The sequence below is a fragment of the Numida meleagris genome, chromosome 1 (genome assembly GCF_002078875.1).
Source record: "Numida meleagris isolate 19003 breed g44 Domestic line chromosome 1, NumMel1.0, whole genome shotgun sequence".
Taxonomy (NCBI): Eukaryota; Metazoa; Chordata; class Aves; order Galliformes; family Numididae; genus Numida; species Numida meleagris.
In genome coordinates, this window is record NC_034409.1 from 103,948,898 (window position 1) to 103,961,713 (window position 12,816).

Genomic DNA, 12,816 nt, shown 5'->3' on the forward strand with positions numbered 1-12,816 from the left:
TTTCAACATCTAGACAAGCTAATGCCATTTCAGCCTTATTCTTTGCTCTCACACTTGCTTCCTGACTTGACTGGTGACAGTTGCCATTTTGAGGAGAAGTTGTCTGTATTCTCTACATCAATAATCTCTTTGCTTTATTCAGTCATGGACTTCAGAAGAGAAATTAAGCCTGAATCTCTCTAATCTAAAGGTTTAATGCCATATTCCTCCTCTCTTTTTGCTATGTATGAATGGAATAGAATGCAATCTATGCTTTTGACTGGAAGAGTTGCTAAGCCAAGAGAAATGACAACTTCACCACAATGATCAGCGTTGAGAATGGAATGCATACCTAATGTGAATGAGAATAATTGACGATAATGATTTCTCTGAACACAGAAAAAAGGGTTCGTGGAATAAACCGTTAAATGCACACCCGGTGCCGTTCAAATGTTTTAAACAACGCATACTACCATCTAGTGGTAGAAAGAAAGGCAGAAAGCATCTCAAAAGCGGTACTTTTATGTGTACTACATGTACCTGCATGCAGAAATCCTCACCTCTCAAGTGAAAAGCAGTTATCTAACCAAAAGTTGAAAAAAAATACAAGACTATATATACCTTCATTACAACAAAATGGAATATATTTGTAGAAAGATCTTGTGTCCCCGTGGGTGACTTTGCTTCCCGAACACTCATGTAAACCACTGGTTTATTTAATATTCTTCAAAATAGATATTCAGTGCACCTATTTAGTGGCTGCACATAAGCAGACATAGTTAGCAGTTCAAACACATGGCACTGATGTCAGTGACAGTACTTCAGAAGACTTAGATTTATTTTTCCTGAAGAGAAGCGTATTCACTCGATGATACTGTAGTCATTCATTCACTGTAGACTTTTAAAAAGGGTATGCATATCTAATACATGCATATATGATCAAGATTATTTTTGGATATAAATAACAGAGTTTTATTTTCATTAATATCATATTTTGTACCACAAGTACAAAAGCCTGTATCCTCAGTTACCGGCTTACATTGACACTTGTACTATCAGTTATTTGCTTTTATTTGTAAGAGAAAATCTTGGCTTTTTATGCATTACCCAAATAACCACCTAGACTTACATTAATGAACATCCAATATGCTTACAGACTTCAAAGCTCAAATAAACCCAATCATCTATTTGAATCTAAAGTATAGTCAAAAGAACCTGATCCATATTCATGCTCTCCTCACAGTCAAGCATGACATACCAGTGTATGGTATGCTATTTTAGACATTAATCTTACTTGTTAGATCATATGAAGTTCATAAAAGCCCAACTGGTCCAACAACACTGGCTTGTGAAGGTCTTCTTAATTAAAAATGTCAGAGGAAGAGATTCTCAAACACTTATACCTTAAGTGTGCTGGCCACTTTTCTATCAGTTTGCTCCAAATCCAGTTATTTTATCAGAAGGGAAATGCCCATCACTGTTTTCTCTCCAAATCAAGGAAAATCCAAGCTGTTCAAAGAGCTTTACCTCTGTTATTTCCTACAACCATCTTGGAGCCTATGTTCTTCAGGAGATTTCAATAAAATCCACCTCGGTGAAGACTTCGATTTACCTCTTTCAAGTGCTTTTTATCTGCTGAGCTGCCCCTCTTGGTTACTTTATCACAGATGGATATGTTCCCCTTAAAATAGCCTCCCGCAGACAGAGTGAGGTATGAGTCTCATTAAAGCAAACCAGATATCTTAAAGTGAACATATAAAGCACACAAAACATCACTGCTTTTACTTTGAATTCAGCTTGAGCAAACTATATGTTCCAAAGAGAAAGTAGATGGAAAGAAAATCCCTAGTCTTGTATTACAATTTGTTCTGATATTAAATGGTGTTAGAGGTATGTTTAATTTCTAGCTTAACTTTGCCTACATCTCACACACATCTACATTCTCACACACATCCATTTGTTCTTGTTACGTTTTAGTTTGCTGTTAAAAAAAAACCTCTCCCAGTACTTGGTGTTTTATATTGCAGTCCCTCCTCACCATTCTTGCTCAGTAAGCAGATCCAGTCCTGCAAATCTCTCAAGATATAGCACGTTTTCCTCTTGGAGCGGCTGAAAGTAGTCTCACTCCTGGTGCATGCTTTTTCCTCAACATGTTTTCTTTCCTTCCCTTGACTTGCTCCAGGCACCCAGGCATCCCCTTTTCTGAGCACCATCATCCCCAAAGCTCTGGTTGCTGTTGCTGCTGCTTGCCAGGCTTCTGCTGCCACCCTACAGTACTGTGTCCACATGACTTGCGTGCTGGGTGCCTGCAGCTCAGCTCCTGGGCACCCACAGCCACTGCAGCCTCAGTAACCAGGTGCTCTGAACATGCATACTCTGCTTAGGTACCCTTCCCCAAGCCTTTCCAGGGCAAGTTTGCATCTTGCAACACCAATAGACGGGGTCTGATTTATTGTTAACTGAGAAAAATCACTTTTGATCACTTTTCTAAATGTTTTTTGGTCTTTGTAGCCAACAGTATAGAAAGAATTGCTATGGCCTAGATTATATCAGCCGCTGATGTGAGCTATTTCCAGCTTCATTGACTGAAAATATCTCACAACTGGCTGTCATAGCAAAACATCTTTAACACACAACCTAGTGGTCATTTCTGATAGCCACTGAGTTCACTGCATTCACCAGAAGATTTTAAGCACCAAGGGAGGTAACAATACATCATCTATTGTTATTTTTCCTTTACCTTGTGCAGATTGATTGTCTTTGTCTTGAAACCATAGTGATGAGAAGAAGGAAAGCAAGGAGGCCCTAGCCTCCTCGTCCCATGTTGTGTAGTGTTTGCATGGAAGGCCCTGAAGGAAAGGCAGAATTATGTGGAGTGTTTTTCAGAAGTGCTGGTATTTGGAAGAGTAGGAATTGTCCCGAGGCAGGGAAGTAACATACAAATAAAATGCTGTTGAATAATAAATAATTGCAGTGAAGCTGAGGTGTCCTTACCTTGATGTTTGTGGGAGACAAAGAACAAGCCTGAGGTGCAGGAGGTAAGGCTTGCTCAAGAGTCTTTGACGCAGCAGCTAATGTACAAAACCCATGTAACTGATTCAGATCAGTTGCTGTATTGAATGCCTGTCAGCACAATCTCTTCTTTTTCACACTTATCTCCCTCTTCTACCCTGGTTCACTGCACTCCCTTTGTGCCACCCATCCTCCGTTAGGAGGCAAGGTGCCATGTTTGTGCTGCACCCAGCACAGTTGGGCTCCCAAGGTCACTGCCACCTTTGGGTGCACCCTGGATCTAACAATGGTGTGCTCCTCATTATACCAGCACACCAGGTCACTCTGTACCTCTTGCTGATTTTTAAACTGTGCTCTGGTAAGTCATCTCCCAAATTAGGGAGAAAAGAGTAATACATTGTAGAGGTAAATGAGTCATTTATTTCAGGAGCAATTGGTAATAAGAAGTCTGGTTACTGATTTACTGCAGAGCTCATTTACAATGCTGTAGAACAAATAGGTTTTGTGGATAGGCACATATGAAAAGGAACAATAAATATAATACAATAACAACAAAAACTGTATCAAAGCTTGCAGTAGAAACAGTTATGTTGTGTTCCCAATCCTGGGGAAAAAAAGAAAAAAGAGAAAATGAGAAAAGAAAAAAAAAAGGAAAAAGGAAGGAGAAAAATATTAAAAAGAAGATCAAGAAAGGAAAGAGCAAAAAGAGAAAGGGAAAAAAATGAAAAGGAAAAGAAAAAGAAAAAGAAGAATAAGAAGAAAAGGAAAAATACAAGGACAAGGAAAAAGAAAAAGAAGAAAGAAGAAAAGGAAAAGTAGATAAACTGTGTCAAAACCCACATACAAATAAAATGAATATTAGGGAAAAATTGCCCGGGCTCATACAGAACAAACTGCATCTAATTCTCCCCCAAGACAGATCATATATGCATTTTTCTAAGATTTCTACCTTTCTCATTGCTTTTAGAGCATTACATGCCAAAACCTGCTTCAAAGTTGCATAGATACCACAGGAATTCCAAATTGAGATGAAACAAAAGAAAAGTGGGACTCAAGAAACCTCTTGGAGATCACCTGTTCTTCTCACTACAAGGCTGAAAAATCACAGAATTCTGTACTGATTTTATGAAAAGATATTAGTTAGGGTGTATACAAATATTTCTGAAAATTCTTTGGAAGGGAAAGCTGTAAATTATTTTCTAGAGAGCTACATATGGCTGTGATGTGTTTTTCCAATGCACTGAATAATTTAACAGTAACAGTCAATCTGAAATTCCCATACACTGACCATGACAAATGTACTTCGCGATTGCACATGTCACTTACTCTTATATCAGCTAGGTAGTAAATATTTTTATGAGCATTTTGTAATATTCCATGTTTTATTCCCAAAACTATAAATACTTTAAAACCTTTTATCATTTTAAAAGTTCTCTGAGTTTTGCAAAGAAGAAATCTATTAAAGACTGAATTCAAGCAGAAACTGTACAGAAAGTAATCTCATTTTTGCATGGGGAAAAAAAAAGTTGTTAAGAGCTATGAGAGACAAACCAAAATTTAAAACACAAGCAAGTGCATGAAAAGATCAAATGAACTCTGATTAGGGGTTGTATTTTAGGATATTATTTCAAGATGCTATATACACAATAAAATAGGAAATGAATAGATAGTAAATAACAGGTTAAAATAGTAGGAATGAAAATAACAGAGAAGTTCAAGAAATTTTAGATGTGAAGAAGGCCACTTTGAGAGAAAGCCAGAAGAAGCTCTGAGTCACTTCCAGGTCCCACAGTAAAACATTCTGATGGATCTAATTAGGACTTCACGTGCATTTTCATAAACCAGATCAATGGGAAAAGTAGCAGTTATAACAGAGAACATAGTAACACCATACGTAGTTCATTCACTGAGTTTTGAGCGTTAGTATGTCCTGGGTGCTTTGTGAAACAAATAAGGGCATTTTCTTTCCCAAATAACTTATATTTAAGAATATGTTTCCAGATGCCTTCAGCATAAGAAATTCAGCTGAAGCTTGAAGAGTTTATCGCTTCCAAAAACTCACGCCCCAAATTCAGTGCCACAGTATGTGTCAGAAACAGAGGGAGGAACGACGAGGATGCCAATAATGAAATCACAGTTACTTAATAAGACCCAGATCCTTACAAAGACTCTTAGCTTTAAACATGTCAGTAATCCTATTGAATCACATGCGAATAGTGATGGTCCTTTAAATAGTGGTGTGTGCATGTCCTAAGCAACTGTACACAAGTGAGACCATGGGCATGGCTGAAAGGCATTTGAAAGTGGAGAGGGAGGAGGAGTTAGGTGAAATAAGTTTGACTGGGGTTTCCCAAGCAGAATCAAAGCACAGGCAGAAGCCACAAAGTAGCTTCTGTCCCCACAAACAGATCCCGCTTGGTGCCCCGCAGGCAGCTAAGCAGCTGGGAGGGAGCCGAGCACCCTAAGCAGCTTAGTGCTGGGCAGCTCAGAGCACTAAATACAGATGGCACCCCCACCATGCCACACCACTGCCATTTTCAGGGGTCTCTCCCACTCTTAATTTGGCTTGAGCGGACAGAGCATCTTGCCAAGCACAAAGCAGCAGGACACCATGCTGGTCTCTGGGCAGGTGCTTAAGAAGCCAGGAGCAGAAAGAACAGAGGTACGTGGATTATGAAAGTGCTGAAAATCACAGTCCTCCAATATGATTTTTTTTTCCATTTGTTGCTTTGTCTTTTCCATAATTTCAATAAAAATTTTTTTTTCCATCACAAAGGGCAAGACAGTTGTATTCGTATATAGAATCACAGAATCATTAAGGTTGGAAAATATCTCTAAGATCACCTAGTCCAACCATCAGCCCACTGACTGTGTCCCTCAGTGCCACATCCACATCGCTCTTGACTCCACCACCTCCCTGGGCAGCCTGTGCCACTGCCTCACTGCTCTTTTTGAGAAGAAATTTTTCCTAATATCCAACCTAAATATATAAAATACTGCATTACACCACAAAAAATTTGTGGGAATTCCAGTGAAGCCACGAGCTGCAATAAAAATAACACCGTGGGGAGAAACTAACAAATCTTTAGCCCACATGTTACCCACTGGTCATTCCTAAACTCAGTCTTGATGGGCATCACCTAGGGTGGGATTCAACCCACATAGTTGTAGGTGGGTGCAGCAGAGAGATCTTGCCCTGCACAAGTCACCCCCAGCTTCTCTGCAGTCAGTGCAGAGAAATGGGCTTTAATGCCATGGCCGCTATTTCAGATGTCCAGCTGGGGATGAGCTGTTATTTCACTCGATCTCTGCTGACTCTTGGGCTTGCAGACATGGAGATTGTCCACACTGACCCTGATGCATGCCCCACTGAATCATGGAATCACAGGATTATAGGGGTTGGAAGGGACCTCTGGAGATCTTCTAGTCCAACCTCCCACTAAAGCAGATTCCCTATAGTAGATTACACAGAAAAGTGTCCATAGAATCATAGAATCATAGAATGGCTTGGGTTGAAAAGGACCTCAACGATCATCGAATCTCAACCCCCCTGCCAAGTGCAGGGTCGCCAACCACTAGACCAGGCTGCCCAGAGCCACGTCCAGTCTGGCCTTGAATGCCTCCAGGGACGGGGCATCCACAACCTCCCTGGGCAACCTGTTCCAGTGCGTCACCACCCTCTGTGTGAAAAACTTCCTCCTAATATCTAACCTAAATCTCCCCTGTCTCAGCTTAAAACCATTCCCCCTTGTCCTATCGCTATCCACCCTCACAAACAATCGATCCCCCTCCTGTTTATATGCTCCCTTCAAGTATTGGAAGGCCACAATGAGGTCTCCCCAGATACTTCTCTTCTCCAAACTAAACAAGCCCAGTTCCCTCAACCTTTCCTTATAGGAGAGGTGCTCCAGCCCTCTGATCATCTTGGTCGCCCTCCTCTGCACTTGTTCCAAGAGCTCCATGTCCTTCTTGTGCTGGGGGCCCCGGGCCTGGACGCAGTACTCCAGATGGGGCCTCACAAGAGCCGAGTAGAGGGGGACCACCACCTCCCTCTCCCTGCTGACCACTCCTCTTTTAATGCAGCCCAGAACATAGTTGCCCCTCCAGGCTGCCAGCGCACACTGCTGGCTCATGTCCAGCTTCTCGTCCACCAGGACCCCCAAGTCCCTCTCCGCAGGGCTGCTTTCGAGTACTTCTTCCCCCAGGTTGTATAAATACCTGGGATTGCCCTGGCCCAAGTGCAGCACCCTGCACTTGGCCTTGTTGAACCTCATTAGGTTCTTGTGGGCCCACTTGTCCAGCCTGTCCAGGTCCCTCTGGATGGCTTCCCTTCCTTCCAATGTATCGACTGCACTGCTCAGCTTGGTGTCATCTGCAAACTTGCTGAGGGTACACTCGATTCCATCGTCTATGTCATTGATAAAGACATTGAAGAGCACCGGTCCCTGGACTGAGCCTTGGGGGACACCACTCGTGACCGGCCTCCACCCTGACATAGAACCATTTATCTCAACCCTTTGGCTGTGACCAGAAGGGTTTTGAATTTCTCTGGAGAAGGAGACTCCACAACCTGTCTGCTCACTTCCACTTCCCACTGAGTTCACTGATTGTCCTCTTCTACTCTGCCTTTGTGAGGCCCCAGCTGGAGTACTGCACCCAGGCCTGGGCCCCCCCAGCACAAGACATGAAGCTGTTGGAGTGCGTCCAGAGGAGGGCATGAAGATGATCAGAGGGCTGGAGCACATCTCCTGTGAGGAAAGGCTGAGGGAGTTGGGCTTGTTCAGCCTGGAAAAGAGAAGGCTCCAGAGAGACCTCACTGCTGCCTTCCAGTACTTGAAGGAAGATTATAAACAGGAGGCAGACAGTCTTTTTACATTGTCTGATAGTGATAGGACAAGAGGGAATGGCTTTAATCTAAAACAAGGGAAATTTAGGTTAGATGTTAGGAGGAAATTGTTTCCTCAGAGGGCAGTGAGGCGCTGGCACAGGCTGCTCAGAGAAGCTGTGGTGCCCCATCCCTGGAGGTGCTCAAGGCCAGGTTGCATGGGGCCCTGGGCAGCCTGAGCTGGTGGGGGGCAGCCCTGCCCGTGGCAGCAGGTTGGAACTAGGTGATCTTTAATGTCGCTTCCAACCCAATCCATTCTATGATTCTATAAAATGTGAGAGGCATTTTTTCATTACCTTAGGACGCAAAATGATAACTGCATGATTCCCCATGCAGTGAAGGGAGGAAAGGAAGTGACAATAATCCAAGTGAATGCAGCCTAATTGATGGCCCCCCACGATGCAGCATGCTTCCAGCAGGCTGTGAGGGGATCATCATGCTGCCCACTAATGTCGAACATATGTGATATTTAATTTCCTGCATTCAGCTTCTAAATGAAGAAGGTGTGCAGTAATCCTTCCCAAAGCTGAACTGGGGAAATAGTATTTATTAGCTGAGGGCCTATGTTAGAAACAGATGGGACGTAAAGAGCTTGAAGACAGTGTAAAGGAGCACGAAGCAGGAGAGATTAATTGTTAAGTAATTGCCCAGTAATTGAGAGGAGAAGAGTGTAGAGCAGGGTGGGCTACTAGAGCAGGCAGCACAGACCCAATCACATGGCTTTGCCAGGTCCTAACTCCATCAAAATGAGGAAAGCATCTGTGTGTATACCTGTGGAAACACACAAAGGATGGCAGTGCTTGTGGCTTGCCTGCTCTGCTGCCTCTAGCTCTGCTCTGTCTTACATGTGAGAACTGTAAAATGCCATACATGGGGCGCAACCTCCGGGCCAAGGGTTAGGCCCCCTTCAGCAAGACCTGAGATGAGTGAACCAGCCCTATCTGTGTAGAAATAGAGGTGACTGAGATGTGTCAGTCTACTGATATTAGAACCCATAAGAGAAGTAAAATATTTGCTTAATTATGGGTCCAGCTACAGGACTGCTATTGCCAGATGCTAAGCCCATTGCCAAGCGCCCAGACCTCCCAGAAGCATCCCTGCTGACCACAGCTGCCCAGCAGGTCAGGCTGCACCTCCCTGTTCTTCTGCCTCACTGGCAAAGCAACTCTAGGCAAGCACAACTTCTATGGAAAGTAGCTGTCAGATTATTATCAGAGCAGGTATTTGTCTGACTGAATTATTTATTTTTTACTGTTGCCCATCTCCCGTTGGCTGCACCTTCTCTGTTTCCATCCGCTCCAAAATCCCGTGTTCAGCCCACTCTTTCCACATCCAAATATACAAATTGGTTTTATATACATACACATGCATCGCCGTGCTGAACTGCGTGCTTTTTCTATCTTCTGCTTCCCCTTGCCAGCTCACTTTTCCACCCACTGCTCTCTCTGCACCTTAGAGAACTAGGAACTACTTTCTGTTAGGAGGGGACAAATGGGGATGGTGTGCAGTGTGGCTTCAGGATGCCAGTGGGGTTTGTATCTCCATCACCTGACTCTGTGATGCCACCACAGTCTGGATATCCATCACCCAACTCTGTGATGCCATTGAGGTCTGGATGTCAGGCATCACTGGGATCTGGATCTCCATCATCTGATTCTGGGATGCCATTGGGCTCTACACCTCTGTCACCCAAATCTGTGTTGCCACTGGAGCCTGGTTCTCCATCACTCAAATCTGGAGTTGGAACTAGGTGGTCTTTAAGGTCCCTTCCAACCAAAGCCATTCTATGACCTGCGAAATAACCAATGCTTCTCTACTATCAGCACCGCTAGACTCTAGGGAGCGTGGCTGGAGCAGGCTGCACTTCCTACCAAATGATTTCCTCTTGTCTACAAGCAAAACCTAGCAAAGATGGTTCTCACACCAGAACCCACCGATCCTCATTTTTATGCAAAGTGCCTCCATAAGCGAGAGAAATTACTAAGTGTGAAAGCTGGAAGAGAAAGCAGCCTGCGGGATGAACATGAACCCACAACCACCTTCCCCAAACCGGCAGCTCCCGCAGGGCTCCATGCCCGGGGGGTAGAAATGGGGTCGGGGGCCGAGCCCGGGCTTTCCGTCCACCCTACAAACGCTGAGGCTACAGGAAGAACGATTTACCGGGGCAGGGTGGCTGCAGAAGTGCAGGACCCGTCGGGGCAGCAGGGAGGAGGAGGAGCGCTGCACCTGCCGCCCCCTCACCGCCCTCCCTTCCTCAGCCCGCAGCGCAGGCGCGACCGCCCCCTCCCGCTGCCCGTCGGTGTCCGGCCCTGATCCCGGTGTGGTGGCTGCGGCTGCGCTCGTCCCGGCCGTGCCCCGGGGAGGCGGCATGGCGGAAAGCCCGGGGCAGCCGGTAGGGAGCGACGATCCGCGGGGAGCGGGCGAAGAAGAAGGCGCGGAGGCAGTGGGGAAGCCGCAGACCGCGCTGTGCCCCGAGGAGGCGGCGGAGGCCAACGATGAGTCCTCCGACGGCGGGCAAGAGGCGGCCGCTGTGCCCAGCGAGGTGCCCAGCGAGGGGGGCGATGGAGAGCCTGGGGGGGCAGCGGAGAGCCCGGGAGCGGGGCAGCAGGAGGAGGCAGAGCTGCCGGGACCCGACAGGGACGGCGCAACTCTGCCGGGAGGGGAACCGGCGGCGGCCGCCGGAGTGGACGCTACGGAGGGCTCCGCGCCGGCAGGGATAGAGCATGAGGAGGCGGCGGGAGAGGTGGCCACGGTAGGAACAGAGCCCGAAGAGGCGGCGGTGGCCCCGGCGGTGGCAGAGCCCGAAGAGGTGACAGCGACAGCTCCGTCAGGGTCGGACACCGAGGGCGTGGTGCAGGAGGTGAACGCGGTGGGAGCAGAACCCGAAGAGGCGATGCGGGACGAAGCCCCGACCGGGGCGGTCCCCGAGAAGGCAGTGAGAGAGGAAGGCCAGTCCGGGACGGACCCCGAGGAGGGGGTGAGAGTGGAAGCCCCGTCGGATCCAAGCCCCGAGGAGGGGGTGAGAGAAGAAGCCCCGTCCGAGATAGACCCCGAGGATGTAATGAGAGAGGAAGCCCCGTCGGGGCCAAGCCCCGAGGAGACAATGAGAGAGGAAGCCCCATCGGGGACGGAACCCGAGGAAAGGGTGAGAGAGGAAGCCCCATCGGGGACGGAACCCGAGGAAAGGGTGAGAGAGGAAGCCCCGTCGGGGACGGAACCTGAAAAGGAGTTGCGGGAAGAAGCCCGGGTGGAGACAGACCCCGAGGTCGTGGTGCGGGAGGAAGCCCCGTCGGGACCAAGCCCCGAGGAAGAAGCAGTGCGCGAAGAAGCACCGTCGGGGGCAGAACCCGAGAAGGAGGAGGAAGAGGCCCCAGCCGGAGACGAAGAGGCTTTTCAGCGCCCCGGGGATGCAGAGGACGCGGTTCCGGCTGCAGGGGAGCCCGATGACGGCCGGCGGTCCCCGGGAGGCCCCGACGGGGAGAACGGAGCCGAGGTTCTGCCGGAGCCCGAGCGAGGAACCGGCACCGGGGAGCCGGCGGGGGCCGGAGAGGAGAGCGCGGCCTCAGGGGGAGGAGGCGCGGCAGGGCAGCCCGGAGGGTGGCCGGGCCCCGAGGGCGGCGAGTGGGAGTCCGTGGGCCTGAGCCTGAACGGGGTGCGGGGCCGGGCAGAGGACGAGGAGGACGAGACGGGCTCGCCGGCCACGCTGGAGGATGAGGAGGAGAAGCAAGAGTACGACATCTCTCTCTTTGTCAAGGTAGGGTGCGGGGTGTGGGGAAAGCCGGGTTTGGGAGCCCCCAGGCTGCCTTTGAGATGGGTGGCGTTTAAATCTGGCAGTCAAAGCCACGTCCTGGCTAAAGGGATTTGTTTATTAACGCCCCAAATAAACCTGCCTCACTTGGGGTTTCCCTGGCTTTAAAAGGAATGCATACGCAAGGGTCTTGGTTCTGGTGGACATGGAGACATTGTGGGGCTGGGACCCAGGGCATGGATGGAAATGCACCGTGTGGCTTCAGTTTTGGATTGCTGGCTCTGACTTGTGATTAAGTGGTTTTTAAAGGATTTCGAGATCTCTAGAACGCAGTAAGAAGAGTATTCAGCACACTACATTGGAAGGGCTGAGGTGGAAGAAACTGGAAAATGTGTATTTAAATGAGATATTGGGATTTTCTAACATGAGGTGCAGTCAGTGTTAAGATAAATACCCCCACATTCCACAGTTCTAGAATCAGAAAGTCAGTGAGCTGCCCAGCAAATGTCTTGTCTCTTTCAATTGTCCAGTTTGCCTATGTTTGGACTGGGAAAAATCGGGTTAGGGAAAAATTGTAACAGTTTATGCCATTTTCATAGTATAGAAAGCTTTTCGTGCTTTTTTCTGTCCAGTGTCTGGAATCCCACTAGAGTCAGGGGTCTAATGGTGGGACCAGCGTCCATCCGCAGGGATGGAATATCAGATGTGAAATTTCTATAAGTAATAACCACCTCAAGCTCCTTATATTCCTTCCTCTGGGACCCCTCGGAGCAAAGTGTGGAGCAGGATGGTTTTTATCAGTAGAGTGAAACTACTCATCAGTGAATGCTGAATGTGGTGGAGGGATAAAGTCATAACGGCTGTGTGTGCTCTGTTGGACCTGAGCATACTCTTTATAGAAGAATGTGGCCAAAACTGGAGAGGCTGTAATAAGAATAAGAGCATCTGTTGTGTCCGCAGTTGTCCAAACCAGGATTAATGATACTTTCTGAAAATATATGTGAATTACTAAAAACAGAAGAAATTCTTTCATGATTTAACTTAGCATTAGTAACTTAAGGATGCCTTGATAACACTACAGCTATTTTTCTGATGATTTCAGTGGAAGAATATTACAAAGCTCGAGTGTACTACCTCACCTAGAAGCTAGGCTTTTTAAGTTTGATATCAGCACAAGTTTCTCTAGTTACAA

At 47.1% G+C, this 12,816-nt stretch overlaps 1 protein-coding gene across 3 annotated transcripts in view; it reads left to right on the forward strand.

The window, feature by feature from the left end:
* The window catches only part of CLIC6 (chloride intracellular channel 6), a 29,502-nt gene continuing 26,797 nt past the window's right edge, over nucleotides 10,112-12,816 (forward strand). Inside the window, exons 1-2 of one of the 3 annotated variants that reach the window (XM_021405067.1) lie at nucleotides 10,112-11,050; nucleotides 11,093-11,630. In XM_021405067.1, coding sequence (XP_021260742.1) covers nucleotides 10,245-11,050; nucleotides 11,093-11,630 — 1,344 coding nt within the window. In that variant the 5' untranslated portion in view covers nucleotides 10,112-10,244. Of the gene's footprint in view, nucleotides 11,631-12,816 lie in introns of all 3 variants that reach the window. The other 2 variants (XM_021405061.1, XM_021405052.1) reach the window with 2 other exon arrangements.